This window comes from Typopeltis vanoorti, chromosome 9 (assembly GCF_054136105.1).
Source record: "Typopeltis vanoorti isolate ZY-2024b chromosome 9, IOZ_Tvanoo_1.0, whole genome shotgun sequence".
Lineage (NCBI taxonomy): Eukaryota > Metazoa > Arthropoda > Arachnida > Uropygi > Thelyphonidae > Typopeltis > Typopeltis vanoorti.
The window spans coordinates 28,881,094-28,908,448 of NC_143557.1; the positions used below are offsets into that span (position 1 = coordinate 28,881,094).

The 27,355-nt window shown below is 37.9% G+C and overlaps 1 protein-coding gene across 1 annotated transcript in view; it reads left to right on the forward strand.

The window, feature by feature from the left end:
• Positions 1-27,355, forward strand: part of LOC150102941 (putative sodium-coupled neutral amino acid transporter 12) — a 404,858-nt gene that overhangs the window by 301,638 nt on the left and 75,865 nt on the right. Inside the window, exon 8 of the mRNA XM_090397467.1 lies at positions 18,931-19,039. Within this exon, the coding sequence (XP_090253593.1) occupies positions 18,931-19,039 (109 nt within the window). The remainder of the gene's footprint in view (positions 1-18,930; positions 19,040-27,355) is intronic.

Consider the following 27,355-nt stretch of genomic DNA (forward strand, 5'->3'; position numbering starts at 1 on the left):
TTCTGGGAATGATGTAGAGGACACTGACTTATAGAAGTAAGGAGATTTGTTCCATTGTATAAGGCTTTGATTAGGCCACATATGGACTACTGTGCACAGATCTGGTGACTTGGTTTTCAAAAGGATGAGGAGATGTTCGAAAGGGTTCAGAGGCGACTTACTAAGGTAGTTTCTGATTTCTGGAATGTCAAATATAAGGAAAGGTTGGAAAATGCAGTTTACAGAGTCTAGTAGATAGGAGGAAGAGGGATGATATGATAAAGGCCTACAAGTTAGTAAGGGTTTGTTATAGGATCAGTGTTGGAGAGGTTTTACAGATAACGGTGGAAGATCAGGGGAGATCCAGAGGTCATCCCTTGCTGCTGAATAAGGAAGGTGTGAGCAGGCTTTATGCATGCAGAGCTGGGATTGATTGGAATGTCTTGTCTGAGAGTATGGTGTCTGCAGAGAATTTTTGAGTGTGTTTAAGGCACGGTATAATGAGCTGGGTGTGTGACAAAAGACCTCCTAGATGAGTCTTTGACTCCATGGGTTTTTGGGATAATAATAATAATAATAATATCCCAAAAGACAATGGCAAGAACCTTCCCTGCTGCCCTTTGGATTTGAAACCTCTTTGGTCGTTGAGAACCTTTGTATCTCCACTCCATTGACTGTTGTTTGGTCTCTGGGTCATAGTGATAAAGCCATGTATCATCAACAGTCACTATACGAGCCAAAAAATTCACACCTGATTTCTCATAATGACCCAAAATCCCTTGAGATAATAGCACATGTTCTCTCGTTTGATCTTCATTCAAACATTTGGGGACTCACTTCGCTGAGGGGCTTCTGCATGTGCAGATGTTGGTAATATAATGACCCCAACTCGTTCCCTGGATATCCCAAGTCGTTGCAATTTTTGGTTGGTATTCATCTGTCGTGAATTATAATGCATGTACTGCAACGATGTTTTCAGGTGTGATCACCGTGGAAGGTCATCCTGACCTGGGGGGGGGGAATGTCTGAGAATGCCCAGTTTTAAACTTGGCCACCCATCTGGCAACTGTTGGATGTGCTGAGGCACAGTCCCCTAAAGTACTCTGACACACCTTCTTATGTATTATTATAAATTATTACAATTTGATGAAACATGGGGAGGGGAGGATTAAAAGTTTTAAGATATGTTCTTTCTTGTGGTTATATCAGTTGCTTTAATATAATTTTTGTTCTAGATGTTTATCAGAACTTTTCAGTCTCCCCCTCCCCCCTCTTGTACATCCTTGTTCTAGCTTCTATTTTCCTATTGTGGCATTCTTTATTGATGTCCTCCTCAGCTCTGTGTTACATCTGAGTAGCATGCTCACTGTCTTCCCTCACACTCTTCTGCTGTACATTCTCAAACATTGACCTCAGATCTTTTACCATTTGATTCATGCTATTGTTCAGGTTGTTGGTACTGTCTATCACTATCATCTAATTTCCATCCACATTTCCACCTCACTTAATTGCTATAGTTACATTCTCTATCATTCCTCTAGACAAGCACTCCTCTAGCATTCTGTTTTGTACCTCATAAATCATTGATTCTCCATACATCAAACCTCTCACTGATTCAATCATTCCTTGCCCTCTCTCTCTCTCACACCAGCCTTCCTCTCATTTCCTCTCTTTCTCTCTCTCTCTCTTTCTATTATTTGAGAAGTGTGATGTATTTCTAGTACATCACACTTCTCTAATCATTTTTCATACCTTCCACTTTTTCTTCTTTTGGCATCTCTCTCTCTCCCCCCTCTCTCCAAGCATCCTGCTGTTGCCCATTTATCTAATCAACACTATCCTCCAAGTTTACTGCAATTTTTAATGTTATGTTCTTCATATTACACTTATCTTCCTCACTATAAAGCACGCCACTTGTATCTCTCTGCTGTCATTAACCATTTCTGTCATGCTGCTACTATCACCACTAAAATCAATTCGACTTATATCTGTATCACTGAGCTCTTGCAATTTCCTGCATTTTATGCACACTTTCACTTCCCAGTCTTTTACTTGCCACATTTCTAATGTCTGAGATGCCAACATGTCTCTAGCACTGCATACCACAGAATCTTGTAGGATACTGTGCAAGATGTCCTTATTATTACCAAAATTCCACAAACCCAATTCCCCACTCAGACCTATAGTAAATGCCACCAATGCACCTTGCTGCAGACTGTCTAAACAACTGGCCAACTCTCTGACCCCCCCTAACCAGAAGGTCCACTTCCTATATAAAAAACTCGACCCACTTTAAAACCCTCACAGAAAATTTAACCTTGAATAATGCAGACATATTGGTAAGCTTTGATATTTCCTCTTTGTTTACCAATATTCCCTTAACTGAAACCTTATCTCTCTTAGAAAACGTTTTTCCCTCTGACATCTTAGATCTCTTTTCCTTTGCCATTAACTCTGGGTATTTCTCTTGGAAGAACAAAATCTACAAGCAGATAGAGGGAACCACCATGGGTTCCCTCCCCCCTCTTTCTATATGGCAGATTTCAAAAAACGAGCCATAGACTCAGCCCCACTCAAACCTTCTATCTGGCTAAGATATGTAGATGATGTGTTCACTATTTGGCCTCATGGCCCAGACACATTAGACTCCTTCCTCAGTCGTCTTAATAGCCTACATCCAAGAATCCAGTTTACTATGGAAAAGGAAAAGAACAACTGTTTACCCTTCCTAGACACCTTAGTCATACGCCTGTCTAATGATACACTTGCCTTCACTGTATACAGAAAACCCACACACACAGGCAGATACATTCACAAACTCTCCCACCACCACCCCTCACAACAATATGGCATCATCAAAACTCTTACTAAGAGAGCCCACAATCTTTGTTCCAGTGGAACCACCCTTACTACTGAGCTTAACCACATACACAACACTTTCCTCTCCAATGGGTACAGCGAACACACTATCAAAAAAATAATCAGTTCATCCCCCATTCCCCATCCTTCTCGTCTGCCATCACCATACCCCACATCCGTGGCACATCTGAAAAAATAGCCAAGATACTAAAAAAGTATACAACCTACACACAGCATATAAGCCCTACCGCAAACTTGCTACCCTTATCCGTTCTACGAAAGATCAACTCCCTCCTCTTTCTCTGCCTGGAGTTTACAAAGTACCCTGTTCCTGTAAGCTGGCATACTTTGGACAGACAGGCAGATCAGCATCCATCCGCCTGGAGGAACACAAGTCTTACATATGTAAACATAACTATGGCCATTCAGGCTTGGCTGACCATGTTTTGGACACCACCCACAGAGTATCATGGAAGAAAACCACCATGCTCCACCACAGCAAATTCAAGAAAGAGAGACTTTTCTTAGAAGCAGCAGCAGCTCTCAGAAACCAACCAAATCTTAATAAATACAGTTGCATTAAGCTTCCGAAGATTTGGGAAACACTCATCACCAGAGGTCCCACCCTACATTCCAGGCCACCCACTACCACCCTTAGAGGGCACTCCACCTAGATAGGACTTTAGTGTCACCCACGTGGTTGGGCTTAGTATTGTAAGATTTGTGTGTGCATGTTAGATTAATTGTTTTTGTAATCCCCATAGATGTCCTAGTGACTAGGACGAAATATAGGAAGTATTAAATTCTATTTTAATTCTTTTTGAGTGTTGTAAAAAATCCATTAAGCCTCCAACATGATGTCCTCACAGCACTTAAGCCTCTACACACGAATGAGCTCTTTATAATCACCTGCCCTGTAGTTCCACATGTACACTTTTCTCACAGTTGATTGAAAGTTTATTTGGAGTTATCAAGCAAAAGGTTTAAGCCATCTGCTCTAGGCTACATAATCAACATATTGAGAATGATAATTGGACCACTATGTTGAGCCAGTGATTTGCAACATACAGCCTATCCCAGTCAAGTGCATTTTATTTTCTGGAGATGTAGACTGTTTCCGCCAGCATTCCCACAGTAAAAGGATATCTTCCTAGTTATAGAAAATGCCAACTAGACCTAAGTGATAGATAACCTTCATCACCTGTGGAAATACCACCATTTTGCTTACTGGGGACCTGAAGCTTTTGCCATGTATGGCTCCCACAGTAAGAATTCTGGTTTCTGTCCCTCCCCCCTCCCCACTCTTTTAACATGCAGTGTGTAATGTAATGTAATGTCTCTCAAGGACATGCCAAACTTGTAGAGATCCAGTACCTCCCCTACCTTCAAGGCATGCCACGAGACAATCTGCCTGAGACAAAACCAGATACCAGTATATTTTAGGAGCCTTCCTGATCAATTGGTGCATAACCTCACTGCCATCTATGCTTCCTGGATGAAGGCTCTGTAATGGAATGTGAGGGGCACTGTTGAGGTCACATTATGGCTTGGAGACTGGATGCTCTCTGTATGGGCAATATGTCTAATAAGAAAGAGCTCTGTCCTCCACAACCACAGCCTGCCCATCTTATCTGTCTAAAATATACTCTGTATGATTCCTTCCAGAATGGTACTTTTTTGTGTGTGCACGCACGCGCTTGTGCGATCCAATATTCCTTGCAAGAGCATGTCTAATCTTGAATTTCTCACATTATGTCTCAGTCATCTGCTATCTCTACCATTTCCCCTATTCTAAAAATCATCCTGACCTCTTTAACTTCTTATCCATAAAGCGTGATTTCATACAATCCAGATTCTCTAACACCAAAGTTATTTTCCTTGGTGACTTTAATGTCCACATTTCTTAACTTGGTTCTTTTTTTGAATATTCTGTTGTCCAAGCTGTAAAAGTGTAGAAGTATTTGCTTATAGGAAGATAAATGATTTAAAATAAATGCCTAACAAGAATGCCTGAAAATCAGGTACAGAGTTGAGGTGGCTGCTTCTCATGGTGATTCAGATTAAAATTTCATCCGAGTTTCATCTCTTGTGAAACATCCTTCCTTTAGCTGTTCACAACTGCATGTAGGGATTACTTGGTCAAACTACTTTTTCCATTCTTCAGATCCAGATACTTATTACAGAAATCATCCATGTTGGAGGGGAGGTTTTCTTTCCTTATTCTGTTTAAAATTCCCATCTTATATACAAGCCATGGTTTTAAACAAAGTGTGCCAAGATGGTCTTGAAAAGAATACATCTTATCTTAAGTGATTTTAAAAGCAATTCTGTTTCATTTATAGTCCATGCTGAAGCCCACAATACTTACAAAATCATCATTAAAAGGGCTAAGCCTAACTTTGATATTCTAAATATAAAAAACTTGCCATCTGTGCAAGTGGCAATCATGCCTACTAGTCCCTCACAAAAGATATTGGGTATAATCTTTGCTCATCTGTGCTTCCACCTTTTTCTCACTAAAATGGTAATATTGCAACATCATTTAAAGATAAAGCTGACCACCTGGCATCATTCTTCACATCCAACTCCTACATAAATGACAAAGGCAAATCATCCACTTTACCTGAAACATTGCTTCGCATGCCTCATGTGGTCTTCTGCCAAAAAAAAAGACAACATAAGAATCTTGAATGACAGATAATGAGGACCAAAAGTCTTTTTGATCCTCGTTGAATCCCACACGAGTACCCAAGAGTTGTGCTCCTGAATTAATACCTGTTCTTTATCATCTGTACATCTATACTCCACTGGCATTCATCCTACAGCATTGAAGCAAGCCCATTCCAAAAATTACATGTCTACCATCTATTCACCTATAGGCTTGCACTTCAGTGTGTTGTACAAAGTTAAAATAGACAGTCATCTTCTTCAACATCTGGAGAACTATCAACTAATCAATGACAACCAATATGGATTTTGTCAAGCAAGATTCACCAATACTTCTGGAGATGCCTGTGCTGTTGTAGTTGGCATTTCCAAAGCATAAGGTTGGGCATGAGGGCTTCCCTGCAAATTGCAATCTTATCTGCTTTCCTTCCTTTATAACTGGATTGCTAATTCTCTCTCTCTGTGTGTGTGTGTCATTTCATCACTATGTGTAATGGTGGACGGTGTTTTCTCTTCAGAACACCGTCCACCATGAAGTATTTCTCAAAGACTACAATCTCCAACTATTTAAGAACATCAACAAATTGCTGGCTCTTGACCACACATTGCTGTTTATGTACTATAGGCCTTGGTTGGAAGTTTTTCCATTTGGTTAAACTATAAATTAAAGATGCCAAGAAATTATGTTCTCAGTTTAATCCTTTATCCAAGTGTAAGTAAACAAAGTTTGTGCCTAAACTATTTTCAGGAATGCAACTTTGTTTGCTTAACTTGGATAAAGGATTAAACCAAGTACAGGTAACCCTCGTATAACACGGATGTTAGGTTCCATAGAAATACCGCGTTATAAGAGACCTAGATCACATAGAAAATTTAGGTGTTAGGTTCCGAAATCGTTTTTTTTTTTTTTTAAATTATATAAAACAACAATGAACACATACAACAAAAACAATATTTTTTATTTAATTCAGGTAATTCATGTAAGTTAAGAAAACATAAACTATGAGAGAAATACATAATATAAAATTATAAAAATTACAAATTGTACATAAATTTCATTGCACATAATGCATAAATGTTTTAGACACAATAAAATAAAGCGCATATTTTAATCATCATCACTGTCTTCAGAAATAACATTTTGCAGATGTTCTTTAAATGGCCGGAGGTTGTCACTACTTGAAATCTCTTGGACATCATTTGTATAATTCTCATTGCATACTTCGGCTACTTTAGTTCTCAAGAAGTCAGTAATAAGACTTTGCTTTCCACTGTGCTGCAATTTTTTTATTAAGTTCATAATATGCCGCTAAACAAATATCCAATGGTCTCGTGAATTTTCCCAAGCGCTCCATTGAGGGATCATTATCTGTAAAATAACTTCCTTTCTTGCCTAGTCCAATCCTTCTGCTAATTTCTTTAAACTGAATTCTTTAACGGATTCATTACAATCAGAATCTTCGGCAGAACTTTCCCCATATTTAGTTCGACGCCATCTATTAATTGTACCAGTTCCTCCTCATTTAAATCTGTTTCTCCATCAATTAATTCACTAATTTCGTTTTCAACCATATCGCAAAAGTTTCAACCATATCAAAATTCAATATTGAAAACTCTTTCCACGCTTGAGGCAGTGTCATGTTTGGATTAGATTCCATTTTTTCCAAAATGAATTGAAATGTTCACCGAATATAATATGACTTAAATGTTGATATTATTCCTTTCTTTTAAGCTTACACGGTGATCCGAATGCATTTTCAAAAATGCATTCGGATCACCGTGTAATAAAACTTTAATATAATTAAAATCTACATTCAACATTTAGACCTTTATGTCAAGGTCATCTTCTGGAGCATACAACTATACACAGAAAACAAGCTACACTACAATCAAACTGGTTTGTTAAAGATACTGACCAACCGCTACAACAATTATTGGCCTGACCTCTGGTGAAAAAAAAAATTATACATCAACGCTAGAGTCCTATTATTAGTGTTATCTGTTGGTTGTAGAAATACATTGGGTGCAACAACAAGTATCTATCTATATACATATATTAACATCATGATTATACCTGTACATTCCAGCCAGTTGGTATGGAATGGTTTCTAATACTAGTTGAAGATTGGCTAGAGTCCTGACTTATGCTGGATCTTATATATTAGGTAGGTTGAATGTGTACCATTTAGATCCTTGAAATTTTCATGCCATCTTTGTTGTTGATATTTGGGTGGTTTACAGGATTTCGCAGACTTCCTTAAATTTCCTTTCATACCAAGTTTTTGTGTTGTGTAAAGAGCGGATGCTTTTCCAGTTGATTTGGTGTAAGGTGTTGAGCGTGTGGTCTGAGAGGCCTGCTTCACCATAATGGTTATATTTAATGTGTCTAATGTGTTCTTTCTTGCGTATAGGGATTGTCCGTCCTGTTTCACCAATGTACGGTAAGTTACAGGTGCAGCAGATGCAATAGACTCCAGGATGTGCTAATGGGAGGAGAGGATCCTTGGAGGAGTTGAATATGGTTTTAGGTTTCCGTGGGTGGTTTAAAGGGTGGCATTGAGGTTATAATGTTGTAGGATTCTGTTGATTTTTCTGATAACCCTTTAATGTATAGATGGCTATGGTTTTACTGTAATCTAGATTCATTTTTGTTGTTGTTTTATGGAGTATTTTTATTAATAGTATTTTTGTTATAGACATTATTTATGAATATGTCGCTGATGATTTTTGGTTCTTGTTTCAGGGCTATTTGTTAGAGAAAATTGTTGTAGCTCTGTTTTTAAGGGTGTTAATAACTCCATATTTTTGTGATGGGTGGTGGTATGAATTAGCATGCATGTATTGGCCAGTGTGTGTCGGTTTTCGGTAGACCGTGAAGGATAGACTGCCTGAAGGAAGACGTGTGACTAGTGTGTCTAGGAACGGGAGCTAATTTTGATTTTCGATTTCAAAGATAAATTGTATGCGTTCGTGTTGTTTGTTCAGCTGGCTAAGGAATGTGTTTAGTGTTTGTCACCCGTGCGGCCAGATCGCGAACACGTCGTCAACGTATCTAAGCCAGACTGTCGGTCTTAGCATGGCAGAATCAATGGGGGGGGGGGGTACTGTAGCACTGTTTTTAAGGGTGTTAATAACTCCATATTTTTGTGATGGGTGGTGGTATGAATTAGCATGCATGTATTGGCCAGTGTGTGTCGGTTTTCGGTAGACCATGAAGGATAGACTGCCTGAAGGGAAGACGTGTGACTAGTGTATCCAGGAATGGAGCGAATTTTGATTTTCGATTTCGATGGTAAGTTGTATGCGTTCGTGTTGTTTGTTCAGCTGGCTAAGGAATGTGTTTAGCATTAGTCGCCCGTTGCGGCCAGATCGCGAACACGTCGTCAACGTATGTAAGCCAGACTGTCAGTCTTAGCATGGCAGAATCAATGGGGGGGGGGGGGGATAGTGGTGAGCCTATGACTGCACCTTCTTTCTGTAGATAAAATTTGTTTTGCCCACACGAAGTTACCAGACTGTAGCACGTGGGCAAAGGAGGGCCGTAATGTCGTGCGGAAATTTATTCTGTAGTAGGAGAATTGTGTCATTGATGGGGACATTAGTGAAAAGGGCAGAAACGTCAAAACTGACTAATAAGTCATCTTTGTCGAGTGTCTTTTAATTTTTTTAATGTTTTTAATTTTGTTTATAAAGTGTTGTGTGTTTTTTATGTAGGAGGGGGAATGACCTACCAATTCCTTGAGTGTTGCCGCTAATTTCTTGGCTAAGTGGTAATTGGGACTGTCTATTCCTTCCACGATTGGTCGAAGGGGCACGTTTTGTTTGTGTATTTTCAGGACCCCATATATTCTGGGGGGGCGCCTAAAATAGCACCTAAAAAAAGGTAAACAAATTGGAATTTATCTTCCACATAGAAAGAGGCATCAGGTCCCTACCTAACAATATAGCAGATAAAATACAACTAGAAACTAGTATTGTCTTAAACACTAAGAAAACCATACAGAACAATCTCACAAAAACAGAACTTCCAGCAATTAAGTCATTAAAAGCCAAACAAAACAAAATAATAATGAAATCGGATAAAGGAAATGCCACTGTCGTCCTTGACAGGTCAACATACGTACTTCAAATAGTAGCCGATAACAACACATATAAGCTGGTAAATTATAAACCATCAAAAAGGATAAAGGATAAAACAGAGAAACTACTGAAGTCCGCCACCAGACATGGGTAAAAAACTCAAACCCCACTATGCCCCCCCCCCCCAGAATATATGGGGTCCTGAAAATACACAAGCAAAATGTGCCCCTTCGACCAATCGTGGGGGGGAATAGACAGTCCAAATTACCACTTAGCCAAGAAATTAGTGGCAACACTCAAGGAGTTGGTAGGTCATTCTGCCTCCTACATAAAAAACACACACAACACTTTATAAACAAAATTAAAAACATAATACTCGACAAAGACAACTTATTAGTCAGTTTTGATGTTTCTGCCCTTTTCAGTAATGTCCCCATCAATGACACAATTCTCCTAGTACAGAGCAAGTTTCCACCCGACATTACGGCCCTCTTTGCCCACGTACTACAGTTCGGTTACTTCGTGTGGCAAAACAAATTTTACCTACAGAAAGAAGGTACAGCCATGGGCTCACCACTATCCCCCCCAATCACTAACTTCTACGTGAAAACCTTTGAGCAAAGGGCTCTTTATTCCACCACGCTAAGAACGACAGTCTGGCTTAGATACGTTGACGACGTGTTCGCGATCTGGCCGCACGGGTGACAAACACTAAACACATTCCTTAGCCAGCTGAACAAACAACACGAACGCATACAATTTATCTTTGAAATCGAAAATCAAAATTAGCTCCCGTTCCTAGACACACTAGTCACACGTCTTCCTTCAGGCAGTCTATCCTTGACGGTCTACCGAAAACCGACACACACTGGCCAATACATGCATGCTAATTCATACCACCACCCATCACAAAAATATGGAGTTATTAACACCCTTAAAAACAGAGCTACAACAATTTTCTCTAACAAATAGCCCTGAAACAAGAACCAAAAATCATCAGCGACATATTCATAAATAATGTCTATAACAAAAATACTATTAATAAAATACTCCATAAAACAACAACAAAAATGAATCTAGATTACAGTAAAACCATAGCCATCCTATACATTAAAGGGTTATCAGAAAAATCAACAGAATCCTACAACATTATAACCTCAATGCCACCTTTAAACCACCCACGAAACCTAAAACCATATTCAACTCCTCCAAGGATCCTCTCCTCCCATTAGCACATCCTGGAGTCTATTGCATCCGCTGCACCTGTAACTTACCGTACATTGGTGAAACAGGACGGACAATCCCTATACGCAAGAAAGAACACATTAGACACATTAAATATAACCATTATGGTGAAGCAGGCCTCTCAGACCACACGCTCAACACCTTACACCAAATCAACTGGAAAAGCATCCGCTCTTTACACAACACAAAAACTTGGTATGAAAGGAAATTTAAGGAAGTCTGCGAAATCCTGTAAACCACCCAAATATCAACAACAAAGATGGCATGAAAATTTCAAGGATCTGGATGGCACACATTCAACCTACCTAATATATAAGATCCAGCATAAGTCAGGACTCTGACCAATCTTCAACTAGTATTAGAAACCATTCCATACCAACTGGCTGGAATGTACAGGTATAATCATGATGTTAATATATGTATATAGATAGATACTTGTTGTTGCACCCAATGTATTTCTTCAACCAACAGATGACACTAATAATAGGACTCTAGCGTTGATATATATATATATATATATATATATATTTTTTTTTTTCACCAGAGATCAGGCCAACAATTATTGTAGCAGTTGGTCAGTATCTTTAACAAACCAGTTTGATTGTAGTGTAGCTTGTTTTCTGTGTATAGTTGTATGCTCCAGAAGATGACCTTGACATAAAGGTCGAAACGTCGAATGTAGATGTTAGTTATATTAAACTAAAGTTTTTATTCAAACACGGTAGTTGTCTCCATAATTTTCAAAAATGCGTTGATATTATTCCTTGGTCGAGGGTTGAATAAGTGAAGTAGTATTAGGCAGCAAAAAAGTTATTTTAATATTCAGATGGCTTAAATTTGTTGGGTGGCCTGGTGCATTATTTAAAATTAGTAGAATTTTTAAGTCCATATTCCTTTTCTTTGTGTAACGTTCTACATCAGGTACAAAACACTTGAAAAACCAATTTTCAAACTTGCTAGCTGTAACCCATGCCTTTTTGTTGGCCCGCCAATAAACAGGTAGGGTGGACTTGTCGAGCTCTTTCATCGCACAAGGATTTGCGGATCGGTTAATAAACATTGGTTTTGTCATGTAATCACCTGATGCATTACTACAAAACAGTAGAGTAATTCTATCTTTGGAAACTTTGAATCCAGGAGCTGATCTTTCATTTTTCGAAATATAGGTGCGTTTTAGCATTTTTTTCCAATATAACCCAGATTCATCCGCATTGAACACCTGGTCTGCACTGTAACCACCTTCTTTAATTATTTTTAAAAGTTCTGCTGGGTATTTCCGGGCAGCTTCAATGTCTGCTGATGCTCCCTGGATATTAAGATTATACAAAGAAAATCACTTTATAAAGTTTTCAAACCAACCCTTACTGGCACACAATCTATGCTGAAATCTATGAGATTTTTTCTGAAGAATCTTCATCGAGTTCTTTTAAATGTTTATAAACTTTGAGAGCTTTTTGCTTAATAACGAAAAATCCAAAGGAATTTTCTTTTAAAGTTCAATAACACTTTCTCTGAATTTATGTTCATTTTGTTTGATTGTTCGAATTTTTAATTCATTTAAATTCAGAGTCCTTGCAACAACCCCTGGTTTTTCTCCAATTTTCAACCGATCCAAGATTTTAATTTTTTCTTCGAGAGAAATTAATTTCCTCTTCAATGTTGGTTATTTCCCTTTCGTTGCAGTTTTAGTGGCCATTATAATAAAAATAAGTTTTTACATAAAAAAAAAGCATTACATGTGTATGTAACTCACCAGAAAATAAACTGCTCAGCTTGAGAATAACACACTTATGATTTTAAATGCGCTTTCCTGGTAGAAAACGAAGACAGTTATCAACAATAAACACTTTATACAGTAAACCCTAGATGGCGAACCTTTGGCACTCGTGCCAGAGGTGGCGCTTCTGGGAATTTTGCTGATATGTCAACGATTTACAGGTGATATCCTTTTATATGCTTATAAATTATTCATGTTTTTTTTTTAATTGTTACAATACATACAAGTTGAATTTTGTTTTACACAAAGCAGCATCTATAAAGACGTGCATATGATTGGTGGGTATTAACAAAAGATGGTGCAACCCAAAGATAAAAGCAACTGACAAGTGTTGAGTTGAAATGCTAATTCTCTTCAATCAAATTCCATAACATCTGAAACTGTCATAACAACATTCACTATTAGTTTTAACACATTCACAACAGGGTGTCATTTATCGTTTCGATTGAACTTCTCATTACTGACTGGCTCAACCCACACAAACGTTTCAACCCTTGGTTGAATTTTATGGCTTCTTGGTAGGCAAACTCATACATTCATTATATGGCATGTTTCAATTCTTGGTAGTCTTTTATTTTAAGTTAGCTTTTGTGATCTGTCATAATGACATCGAGAATTTCAAATGCAATAAAACAAACACTTATTTCATAATTGAAAAATTGGACAATAGTTTTTAGTTATAATAAATTTAGTTTAATCTATTATCCAAGTGTGAGCAAACAGAGTTTGTGCCTGAAAGTATCTTTAGGACTGGGGTAAGGTGGTACAACACCAGGGCAACTCGTTGCAAAGGTGGAGCAAGCTACCATCTGTGACCATTCTTTCAATTTCCTCCTTGGATAATCTTCCTTTGTCATTAGTGATGGTTATTTTATTCTCCTTACGAGTACTTTTATCGACAGCTGAAACATTGAGAATACCATTAGCATCAATATCAAAGGTCAGGAGATACTGAGACAGGAGTGTTGGTAGCTTGCTCCACCTTTGCAACGAGTTGCCCGGTGTTGTACCACCTAACCCCAGTCCTGAAGATACTTTCAGGCACAAACTTTGTTTGCTCACACTTGGATAAAGGATTAAACTAAATTTATTATACTCTAACCAAGTGAAAAATAAACTTTCAACAGTTTTTAGTTAGATACTGTGTTTTTCGGTGCAACATATGGTTATGCTTAAGTCTATACAGCATAGTTTCTGTGAGAGGGGACATGTGATTTATTAGTTAGTGCCGTTTTTATTCCATTGTCTCTAATTGCACTATTTGTTGAGAATGACACAGACTGCAAAAGCCTCTGTACAGTACCTTATTCAGTGATACAATAAAACTAAATTCAATACTTATAACTACTCCGATACGGACAGACACAAATTTAACGAAGATAAAATTTGATTTTTAAGTCATGCGGTGAAAAATATGAAAAAATAAATAAAATAAATGGTTACTAGAAATTGTAGACCGCATTATATCGAAACCACATTGAACAAGGGATACTACAATTTGTAGACCGCATTGTATAAGTACCGCGTTATACGAGGGTTACCTGTATATAATTTCTTGGCATCTTTAAGTTAGGTACTGGCTTTCCTTATACAGTAACCTTGCATTGTTCAAGCTTCAAGATGATTTACAACAAGTACTTCAAATACTGATCTGCATACCATCCTGCAATTGGGGGCAACAACAACCTAATCACTTTCATTGCTTCCAAAACAGTTTTGCTTGTTTTCTTGCAAAAAAAAAAAAAAGACCATAGTTCTTCTTCATTTATCTCTGGTAATGCTCAAGGTAACAGTCAAAACCAGAACTCTTTTCTCAATCTAACTCATACTCCTAACCTTTCCTGGCATAATCACATCACTTATGTAACCTTGGCTTTTTACAAAATTTGGTATCCTTTTATGGTAATACACCTAAGACCTCTCTAAAAATTCTTCATTTACTTCAAAAGAGAATGTTTCAGTTAATTCATTCTCTCTCTCACACAAACTTTCTTCAGCCACTTTCTGCAGACAGTCAGTTACACATTGTGTTTCTTCTGCAGATATTTCCATTGGTGCTGATCAGCAGAATTGCTATCCATTATGCCTCCAATTTCTGCTAAACCTACAAGAACATGAGCAGTATCTGTCTAACATTCTTTTACAGTTGAACTGCTAACTCACCTGCTACTTATAGTTGCCTTTTATTCCATTTACCTCTTTTCTGTGGAACAGCCTTCCCATGAAGTGTTTCCCAAGGACTACACACTCCACCTCTTTAAGGGGAATATCAACATATTACTTGCTGTTGACCTTAGCCTACACATGGCATTTATGTGCTTTAGGCCTTGTGACCTCTCCTGTATGGCGGGATATTAAAAATAGAATTAAATGAATAAATAATTAGGAAAAAATAGTATCATCTAACAATGCTGAGGGAAACAGACTTGTAGTTCACCAACCAGTCTAGTTCCAACATCAACCTAAACTATTCTCAAATCTCTCTCTCTTCTCTCCCTTCTGTTAATGATAAACATTTTAATAGTGCATATTATTATTATTATCCAGGCCTCCATGGATAATAATAAGATAACCAAATATCTACCTGCAACTGCCTCTCAACAGTTTAAAAGTCTCGATCATATCACCTCTCCTTCATCTATCCACCAAACTCTGCAGTCCACATCCCCTCAGTCGATCCTCGTAACTGACATTGTACACTTTTGAAACCATCTTTGTTATCCACCTCTTTAACCTTTCCACAGTTAATTCATTCCCTTCAAATCCTGAGGACCAAATTTGAGAACAATGGTATAAGTGTGGTCTGATCAGAGCCTTATACAATGGAAAGATAACTCTTTTATCTCTATAAGTCAGCGTCCTTCTCAGTATTTCAGCAATCCTCTTAGTTACCTTACCACCTTTGCAATATGCTCCCTGAAATTCAGTTTTCTATCAATCATCACCCCAGATTTCTTGTCTCCCCCCTACTTCCTCCAGTATAGCTCCTCCAATAGAGTATGCAGTGTCCCATCAATGTGTCCCAAACCTCAAGACATTTTGCTGCATTAAACCTATACCCGGATTCATATGCCCATCTGTCTAGTTTATTCAAATCCTCTTGCAGGACTGCCACATCTCCACTATTACTGATAACCCTTCCCTGCTTCACATCATCCGCAAACAACTGAATATCCCCTTGCAATCGATTGACAATGTCATTGATATAGAGGTTGAACAACACAGGTCCCAGTACTGGGCCCTTGGAACACAACTTGTAACCTTCTGAATCCTTGATATTGCTCTACCACACACAACTCTCTGATACCTATCAGACAGCCAATCCTGAATCCAGTTGACTAACCTGACATCTAAATGCATGTGCTGCAACTTAAATATCAGCTTATCATGTGGCACCCTTTCAAACGCCTTTGCAAAATCTAAAAAATGGTAGTATATGCATTTCCCTCATCACCTGCTCTTGTCACTTTATTATAAAAGGCAATCATATTACTAAAGCAAGAGTGCCTCTTAACAAATCCATGTTGATTCTCACAAATAACATTACCCTCATCTGCCCAACACTGTATATAGACCCTCACTATGACAAACTGGCCTATAATTAGACACTTCTAGTCTACTACCACCATTTTGCAGCGGCACTATCTAACCTTCCTTCCATTCCTTCGGTACCTTTCCTACAGCCAGACGTTTATTGAAGAGCCAGGTCAACAGAGCTGTCAGTTCTTTTGCACCCTCTCTCAAAACCTGTGGTGAAATTCCATCCAGTCCCACAGCTTTACTGCTATCCAGAGTACTCAGTATTTGGAACATACTTTCCTCTTGCACCTATAAACCCTGAACCTGCCCTATTCCTCTAGTATTAAACCTTCTTCTCCAGAATGAAATACTTCAATAAAGTGCTCATTGAACAACTCCACTAAGTCCTCTGCATCAGTCACTCTATTCCCATTTTTATCCCGCAGTGTCATTCTTCCACAATCATTTCTCCAACTACTGCCCACGTAGCTAAAAAATTCCCTAGGATTTTCTTTGGAACTTAGTGCCAATCTCTTCTCATATTCCAGTTTTGCCTTCCTCACCTTACTGGTCACTCTCCTGGCCTACGTCTTATATTCTTCGTGTATCTGCCCTCCACCTCTCTCTCCTTATATCATTTCCATAATCTCTTTTTACCTGCAGTTCCTGTTTGATATTGTTTGTCATCCACTTTACACCAAATTGTTGCCTCTTCTTCACTCGTGGGATACAGCTTACTGTTGTTGCTAACAAATATTCCTTCACAATTTCCCAAGCACTAATGATATCCTGCCCTTCTAATTCCACCTTCCATGGAACCACCCCAAGTTGATATCTGAGACCATTATAATCACCTGCCTTATAATTCCCCATTTGTTCCCTTTTCTTTGGTACTCCTGCATGTCTATTCATCTTCCAAGTCAAAACCACATGATCACTCTCTCTCCAACTGGGGAGAGGTCATCTCTGTTATTATCAGCTCTTCTGATGCTACAACCAAATCCAAAACTCTTGAACCGCTTGCTCCCTTTATTACATGTTCCCTAAGACATTTATCCATCAATAATTCTAGAACTTCCATTCCCTTATTACCTCATGTATTTTCCTGTTCCCAACTTATACTGCTGTAGTTAAAATCTCCCATAACAATCATTCTTCTTGCACTTGCCAAGCTCAACTGCCTAAACATCTCCTGCTCCCCACCCTCTGTGTTCCCTGCTTTTTAGCAGTACCCCACTAAATATCCTGTCTTGGCCTCACACCATATGCTTTGAAAAGCATTAATGTCACTGCCTTCCAAAGCCTCCACTCTTAGAAGACATAAATCATCACTTATCATAAGCAGTACTCCACCACCATTCTTTCCCTTTCTATCCTGCCGAAAAATGCTGTACTCTGCCACTTCAATTCCTGTTATTATATCATCATATTAATTTCACTTTTTAAAATCCCCCCCCCACAACATGCACACATGCACAAAATTTGATTTAACTATTGGATTATGCAAATGCACACAGATAGTTTCCTCATATATCCATAAGTAGAGAGGAGTACCACAAAATAATACTATTTGATCTCTTTTCAAATTTTAATTTAAAAAAAAAATGGCTATCCAGATAGATAGACCCATTGATCAACTCACACACACACATACACAGGGTATCCACATTGGGCCTCCTAGTTTCAAAGAACAGCAAAAATATCAAAATATGGAAATATGTAAGGTCTGGGTTGTTCAAATGTTCCAGAGACTCTAAAAGCTTCATTCAGAATTTTTTTCCTGCATCATGATGCAGTGGCACTGCTGGACAGGGCTATTGTAGTTTTAAACATGCCATAAGGGGTGGAGAAAGTGCAAGTTGTGTGGTAGTCTGAGCTGGAATAAATCAAAGCAATGCAGCGTAAATTCCATCAGGCATACAAAAAAGGCAGCACTCAACCCTAGGACTATCCGTTTATGAAAAGAAAATTTCCTAATGAAAGGAAGTGTTTTTGGAACAACATGGAGCAGGGAAGCAGCCAATATCAGAAGAGAAGATAGAAAGGATTCACGAGACCTTGTGCAAAGTCCGACAAAATCTTTTGGGCAAAGTTTTATTATTTTTTAGCAAAATGATAAGCCACAATAACAACTAGGAATGTATCAACGAGATTCCAGACTTTCTTTCCTGACGAAGCCACTTTTCATGTCAGCAGAAAAGTGAACAGGCATTTTTTTTTGTAGAAAGAAATATCAACAGAATGATTTACATTTCCCTCAACATGCTGGAAAATTTTGTCTTTCCACAACTCGATTACTTGCAGCTGCACATCGTCTTTTAACAGGATGGTGCCACGCCACATTTGGAGGTCCATCATCATGGAGGATGACCGATTCTCTGGCTACCACAATCGCAGGATCTTACCTCACTTGATTTTTTCTTGTAGGGATATGTGAAGGACTCAGTGTACGCAACTAAATAGACAGCCTAGAGTACCTGAAACGTCACATTTCTGCTGGTGTGTTCTCCATCAATCCTGACATTCTTCAGAGAACCTGATTGCAGAGAAACTATTGACTTGACATTGTGCGTGCTACTAAAGAAGCACACATAGAAGTGGGCTGTTTTTTTTTTTTTTTTTTTTTTTTTACAAAAAAAACTTGGTGAGTGTTCTTTCTCATTTGTACAATTTCAACACCATTGTCCATACTACTTAAGTAGTAGTAACACATTGAAACTAGGGAGGTCCAATGTGAACACTGTGTATGTGTGTGTGTGTGTGTGTGTGTGTGTATATATATATATTTTTTTATTTATTTTTAGTAATTACATTCCTAAAGATGGGGGTTGCAGTAACTCTACTAATGATGACTATCCTTGCTGGACCTTTTCAGACACAGTGACTCGTGACAGTGCATACAGAATATATCTAGTAAGTAAAATTTTATTTGTCTCTTTTTTCCTCATCACCCAGTATTTCTGTCATAAAATACCACATTCACTTGTTCCAGTGTGCATTGACTTTAAATACTTTGCTGTGATAAACCACTCAAATGTCATATGGATAAAATATATCAGTAATATATATGCTTTATATCTATATTATATCTATAATATCCAAAGGCTATATTAAATTCAGTGGATGCATACATTCAAGTAATTATGGATGGATGTACTTGCCAAGGCTGGTATACAGTTGTTAACAAAAATTAATTCCAACTTTTAATATGGGAAGATGTAGATTAACAAACAGATTATTATATTTTCCAGATGCTTTCTTGTTAATATCCTAATAAATAAATAAATTCCATGTGATGATACAGTGTTCCCCCTTTATATGGGAGTTCACGGTACCATCTAGTCCCCCAAAATTTTATCTGGGCTCTGGAACCAGCATAGGCTGACGAATCAGACCTATGGCTGAGTCAGTATTCCTGACTGTAATCCGTGTGTGTCCTCGGATCGGTTTGCCTGCTTGCAGGATGAAAAACATCAGATAAACTGGCAGAAAAAACCCTGCTGTCCGCACCCAAGACCGGCTAACTTGGTTATCGCTGAGAAAGATCCTTGAGCTCCTCACGTCATTGATGGGAATTGAACCTAGAACACTCCTTCCCCAGGCATATGGTTGTGAAGCGCAAAGTCACTAGGCTAACTGCACGGACAATGTCCTAATATAAAGTACCTAATGGACATGACTCCATACTTGGCAATTGAACTGAAGAAAGGATGAAATATTTTCAGTTGTAAAGCAGTTTTATCTATCTGTATCAAGATTATGGTTGTGAAAGGTTTTTCAGCTTTCTTGTATATATAGTATACTAAAAGATAAATTATCAATATTCAGGACCTCCTCTTTTTAAAGGAAACTGAAGAATAGTGGTAGCCAGTTTCGTGGAACAGTGCTCATGAATATTCCTATTAAAAGAAAAAAAACGTCAAGTGTTCTTGGAGGTCTAAACAGTGGATGGATTCCAAAAAGAGCCTTTCATGCTTATATTTACTTCCATAAAGCAAGGTGATTTTTTTTTTTTTTTTTTTTTTTTTTTTTTTTTTGCATTGGAATGACAGATATTTATAGCATTATTTGCATGCATGATCACATATCTGCATGTAATCATGGTATTGGCTATCATCCAAGTCAATGAATTAAGTTAATTATCAGCCATAATTAACAAGATTATGGTTGTGAAAGGTTTTTCAGCTTTCTTACAGTGTATATATAGTATACTAGAAAATAAATTATCAATATTCAGGACCTCTTATTTTTAAAGGAAACTGAAGAATAGTGGTAGCCAGTTTCATGGAACAGGTGCTCATGAATATTCCTATTAAAAGAAAAAAAACCTCAAGTGTTCTTGGAGTCTAAACAATCTTACTAACCATACTCTTACACAACTTCCATTGATGACCCCCCTTGTTCTCTCCCTTCTTGCCATATACTGAAAAAAGTCTTCAGTGTCAGTCCTATAAACCCCTTTAATAACTTAGATGCTTTTATCATGTCTTTTCTTTTTCATCTATCAGCTAATTTTTGAAACCTATCACTGTCAATCCATTCTCATAGAGAGCATTTCACAGACTTGCCACATTTGTCACTTGCCTCTGGATCTTCTCCATAACTTCATCACCGCAAAATCTGGGAGTCCAGATCTCTATATATATACAGTAGTCTAGATGTGGCCTTATTAAAGATTTATATAGAGGAACAATAACCTCGCTATCCCTGCATGTTAGTGTGTTCTTCACATAATTTGATGAGCTGTTTTGGTTACCTTCATAACATGTCCTCTAAACTTCAACTTCCCATCTACAATCACACCCAAGTCCCTGGCCTCATCAGTTTCCTGCAGTTTAGTTCCATTGATGTAGTACATAGCTTCTGTTCTCTTTCCAAAGTGCATCACCTTACACTTGGAGATATTAAACTAGCAGCTATTTACCTTTGCCCAGACTGCTAGTCTGTTTAAGTTCCTACAGGACCTTTGCATCACTTTCATTTACCACTGCTCTTTCCACTTTAACATCATCAGCAAAGAACTGAATATTTCTTGTCAAATCATTTCCTTTATCATTGATATACAAATTAAACAACAGTGGACCAAGTACTGAGCCCACTGGCTTCTCCTGTACTCATCTTCTCCATAAACTACTCTTTCATATCTAACTATCTGCCACCCTCTAATCCAAATCATCAGATTTATATCAATCTCCATTTGCTCTAATTTATGCAATAGAGTTGTATGTGGAAACTTGTCAAGTGCTTTTGCAAAGTCAACTCCATTGTTACTTGATTATAAAAAGTAAGCAAATTACTAAGGCATGACCTACTATTCACAAAACCATGTTGTCCCTTATAGAGTATCCTATTCCTGTCCACTATGTCCTGAATTCTGTCTTTCACCAATTTCTTTAACCATCGCTCTTGAGATGCCCATTGGCCAATAATTTGCTACTTCTTTCTTGGAGCCTCTTATATGCCATGGGACTATTTTGTTCTCTTTCCACTGCACTGGCTTCTTAATAGTACTGAGGTTTAAATTAAATAGCTTGGTTGGAAGAGTTGATAATTCCTTTGCACTTTTTCATGATACATGGGTTGATATGCCATCCATGGCAGTACTTATATTTTTCTGAGTCAGGCGATTCACGAAGTGCTAGGGTGTTCGCCCCCCCCCCCCTTACAAAATGAATAAAGACAAATAAAAACACTCGATATATACGAAAAAAAAATATATTATTAGAAAAGGAGAGTGACTAGTATGGTAAGGAAGACAAAACTGAAATATGAGAAGAGATTGGCCTTAAGATCCAAAGAAAATCCTAGGGAATTTTTTAACTATGTGGCCAGTAGGATGAGAAATGATTGTGACATTGTGGAATAAAAATGGGAATAGAGTGACTGATGCAGAGGACATAGTGGAGTTGTTTAATGAGCACTTTATTGGAGTATTTCATCCTGCAGAAGAAGGTTTTAATACTAGAGGGATAGGGCATTTTCTATGTTTAGAGGTGCAGGAGGAGAGTGTGTTCCAAATACTGGTACTCTGGATGTCAGTAAAGCTGTGGGACTGGATGTATTTCACCACAAGTTTTGAAAGAATGTGCTAAAGAGCTGACATCTCCTTTGATCTGGCTTTTCACTGAAAGTCTGGCTATGGGAAAAGTGCCCAGGGAATGGAAGGAAGGTAAGATAGTGCCATTGCATAAGGGCAGTAGCAGACTAGAAAAGTGTCTAATTATAGGCCAGTTTGTGTGTCATCAGTAGTTGTTAAGATCTTGGAGAAATTAGTGAGGGACTGTATACAGCATTAGGTAGATGAGGGTATTGTTATCTATGAGAGTCAACATGGATTTGTTAAGGGGTCCTCTTGCTTAGTAACATGATTGCCATTTATAATAAAGTGACAAGAGCAGTTGATGAGGAAAAGGCATATACTGCCATTTTTTTGGATTTTGCAAAGGCATTTGACAGGGTGCCACATGATAGGCTGATATTTAAGTTGAAGCACATGGGTTTGGATGTTAATTACAACTAGATTCGTGATTAGCTGCCCGATAGGTATCAGAAAGTTGTGTATGTTGGGCAGTTTCAAGGAGACAGAAGGTTACAAGTGGGGGTCCCACAAGGCTCACTACTGGGACCTATATTGTTTAACCTTTATATCAATAACATTGTCAGTGGATTGCAGGGGATATTCAGTTGTTTGCAGATGATATGAAGCTGGGAAAGGTTAGTAATAGTGAGATATGGTAGCCCTGCAAGCGGATTTGAATAAACTAGACTGATGGACAAATGAATGAGGGTGTAGGTTTAATGCAGCAAAATGTAAGGTCTTGAGGTTTGGGAAACTTCATACTCTGTTGGAGGAGTTGTACTGGAGAGACAAGAGATCTGGAGTTAATGATTGATAGAAACCTGAAATTCTGGGGACATATTGGAAAGGTGGTGAAGGTAACACAGAGAATTGTTGCAATACTGAGAACAACGCTCACCTGCAGAGATACAAGAGTTATCATTCTGTTGTATAAGTTCCTGATTAGACCACACTTAGACTATTGTTCTTAAATTTGGTCCCCAAGATTTGAAGGGGGATAAATTAACTGTGGAAAGGGTACAGAGGCAGATTCCCTGATAGAAACCTGAAATTCTGGGGACATATTGCAATGGTGGTGAAGGTAACATGGAGGATTGCTGCAATACTGAGAACAACGCTCACCTGCAGAGATACAAGAGTTATCATTCTGTTGTATAAGTTCCTGATTAGACCACACTTAGACTATTGTTCTCAAATTTGGTCCCCAGGATTTGAAGAGGATTAAATGAAATGTGGAAAGGGTACAGAGGCAGATAACAAGGATGGTTTCTGGACTGTACAGTGTTAGTTATGAGGATCAGATGAGGGGATGTGGACTGCAGAGTTTGATAGATAGAAGAAGGAGAGGTTATATGATTGAGACCTTTGAACTGTTGAAAGGTGGTTACAGGGTTGACACTAGGGAGAACTTTGGTTTGGTTGAACAGCAGGAAGGAGTGATGACAACAGACCATCCCTGGAATTTATGAAAGGGAGCTGTGAGCAAGTGGTGAGGAGTGGTTTCTTTGAATGGAGGGTGGTTGAATCGTGATAGAGAGCATTGCCTGATAGAGTGGTGAAATTGAGAACGGTCAATGAGTTCAAGGAGTGGCATGATAGACTTTGTGTTCCCTAGGAGGGACTTCTCGCGATGAGTCTTGATAGATTTTGTGTTTCCTAGGAAGGACATCCCGCAATGAGTCTTTTGACTCCATGGAAGCCTGAATAATAATAATAATAATAAAAAACTTAAGTAAAGAATACATATCAAAACACAAATGTTAAACTAGCACTAAGAAAAGACATTATAAATGTTTTTTTACAAGACTTCTCTTTTGAAAATGTATCAATAATATCACCATAATGTTGTGAATAATTTGAATTATTCACAACATCATTTTCAATAAATAATAGTGATAAATTTCACCTGGTAACATTTTCACCTGGCAAAGAGTTTTATACATAAATATACTTCGGCAACAAAAGGATCGAAATCAATATTAGATTACTTTATCTTAAATGAAAAGACATCAAAGTTCTCTTTAGATCTTAGAGTTCACAGAGGATATGAAATAAGTAGTGGCCACTTCCTCGTTAAAATAAAATTAAGATTACCACCTGAATGGCTGCAAATAATAAGTACAAAAAGAAATTGAGAAGCAGACCCAAACGTGGAGATACTAAGGCAGAAGCAATAGGAGAGGTCATATTTACCTATAGGAGTTGCCAGCAGGTGTACCACCTTATTATTGAATTACTCTGGAATTAGAGAAAGATGCTGGAAGTTTATTTTTCACTTGGTTAAATTATAATAAATTTAGTTTAATTCCTTATCCAAGTTTAAGCAAACAAAGTTTGCACCTGAAAATATCTTCAGGACTGAGGTAAGGTAAGGCCTTCTGCCTCAGTATCTCCACGTTTGGGTCTGCCTCCCACTGACAAGACCTCAATAAAGGTTGAAACCGGTCTGGGTAGTGGCCCTTCCCTTAATGCATAGCAGTATATACATGTCCACAAGGAGATATGCTTTGCATTATGGGAAATACTTTGACAAGGAGTGATGAGAGCTTGGTCCACCTTTGCTCGGAGTTGCACTACCTTACCTCAGTCCTGAAAATATTTTCAGGTGCAAACTTTGTTTGCTTACACTTGTATAAGGGATTAAACTAAATTTATTATAATCTAACCAAGTGAAAAATAAACTTCCAACATCTTTCTCTAAATCCATAGTAATTCAATAATAAGGTGGTACACTTGTTGGCAACTCCTATAAGTAAATATGACCTCTCCTATTGCTTCTGCCTTGGTATCTCCATGTTTGGGTCTGCCTTCCACTGACGAGACCTCAATAAAGGTTGAAACCGGTCTGGGCAGTGGCCCTTCCCTTAATACATAACAGTATATACATGTCCGCAAGAAGATGTGCTTTGCATTATGGGAGATACTTAGACAAGGAGTGATGAGAGCTTGGTCCTCCTTTGCTCGGAGTTGCCTTGTGTTGCACTACCTTACCTCAGTCCTGAAGATATTTTCAGGTGCAAACTTTGTTTGCTTACACTTGGATAAGGGATTAAACTAAATTTATTAAAATGAGTTTCTTGAGTTTTTGAGGGATAACTACCTCAGACGGTGTATGTAACAGAGGGCATGCGAGGATTGAGGGTCTTGGATTTGGTCATCTCATCAGAGGATGTAATTAGAAATGAGGTGTCAAATCACGCATCACTTGGTGAGAGTGACCATGAGGTGATTACCTGGGTGGTTCCCGTGAGGACCTCTGTAAGAAAACTGTATATGTGGAACTACAAGGGGGGGGAGATTATGAAGAGCTCAGGAGACAGCTTGCAGGTATGGCATGGAATGAGGAGTTAGCTGAAAAAGAGATCAGCAGCTTGGGGAATTTTTAAAACTGTCTAGTAGATGCAATGTCTAAATATATTTCAAGGGTGAGAAGGTTAAATAAGGTAGGTGTGAAATGGATGAATAAAGAGATTAAGCATGCGATACAGAGAAAAAAAGGCATTATGGTGGCTTCATAAGAGAAGTGGAAATAACCAATTCTGTGAGGTCTACAAAGAACAGGCAAGGAGGGTGACTTGGTTGGTGAGGGTAGCTAAAGAGAGGTATGAACAGCAGTTGGCTAATGAAGCCAAAAAGAATCCTAAGGAGTTTTTTCGATATGTACCCAGAAAAAGTAAGAATGATTATGGAAGAATAATATTGATTGGAGAAAATAGTATAAAGACAGCTGTTGTGGAAGATACTTTGTTGGAGATACTTAATGAGCAGTTCATAAAGGTCTTTCAATCTTGTGAATATGACTTCATGGAAAGATTGAGATGGAGAGCAGTTGATGATTGGGGAGGAGTGACTGACTGTAAGTGAGCAAGAGGTGTATGGGGAGTTGAGCAAACTAGATGTAAATAAGGCTGTGGGACCTGATAATATATCACCACATATTCTGAAGGAATGTGCCAGGTGGTTGGCATATTTTCTTAATACGAGTCTTGCACTGTGTCAAGTTCCTAAGAAGTGGAAGGAGGGCAAGATGGTGCCACTTCATAAAGGAGGTGATAGACTCAGGCATCAAACTATAGGCCTATCTGTTTCAGTAAGGAAATACCATGAGTAGACATAATAATTAAAATGATAATAACAGAATTAACTCACATAATATTATTTATTAGTAGAATTTTCACCTGAGTATCACAGGCATCTTCAGTACATGTATAAAGTTAATTAAACAATAACCGACAATTCCAAAAGGCACCACCTATGTAGCTAATGTTAGATAACTAAAAAAGGTCAATAAATTTCCTGACTTATTAAAAAAAAAAAAAAAAAGATAAATAAATAAATTTTATATATATATATATATGAATGAAAATGAATTTTTAACTTGGGGATATTGTATATTAGGATAACCAAGTAATTTTATAAGCTTGGTTATTTTTACTCCTAATCCCAAGTAAGCAAACAGTTAAGTTTGTGCCTGAAACGTAGTTCAAGTCTTTACAATGAGTTGCCCTGGTGTTGTACCATCTTTAGACTTGAACTACGTTTCAGGCGCAAACTTAACTGTTTGCTTACTTGGGATTAGGAGTAAAAATAACCAAGCCTATAAAATTACTTAGTTATCCTAATATATATATATATATATATATATATATATATATATATATATAATTTAGTTATTTATGTTTTTTTTTTTTTAATAAGGAAATTTATTGACCTTTATTAGTTATCTTACATTAGCTACTTAGGTGGTGCCTTTTGGAATTGTCAGTTATTGTTTAATTAGCTTTATGCATGTACTGAAGATGCCTGTGATACTCGCCAAAAATTCTACTAATAAGTAATATTATGTGAGTTAATTCCGTTATTATAATTTTAATCATTAGGCCTATCTGTATGTCAGGTGTTGTAGTTAAGTTGTTGAAGAAGCTTGTGAGAACCATGATCCAGAATTCGGTTGACAACAATGGTGCAAAGTTGGGATGAACCATGAAGAGTAGAGAAGATGTTGTGGCCTTACAAGAAGATGTGAATAAATTGAGTGATTGGGCACGAGAATGGGGGATTCAATGTTGGAAAATGTATTATCTGTGATGGACAACATGGATTTGCTAAAGAGAGGTCATGTTTTAGTAATATAGTTACTTTTTACAATA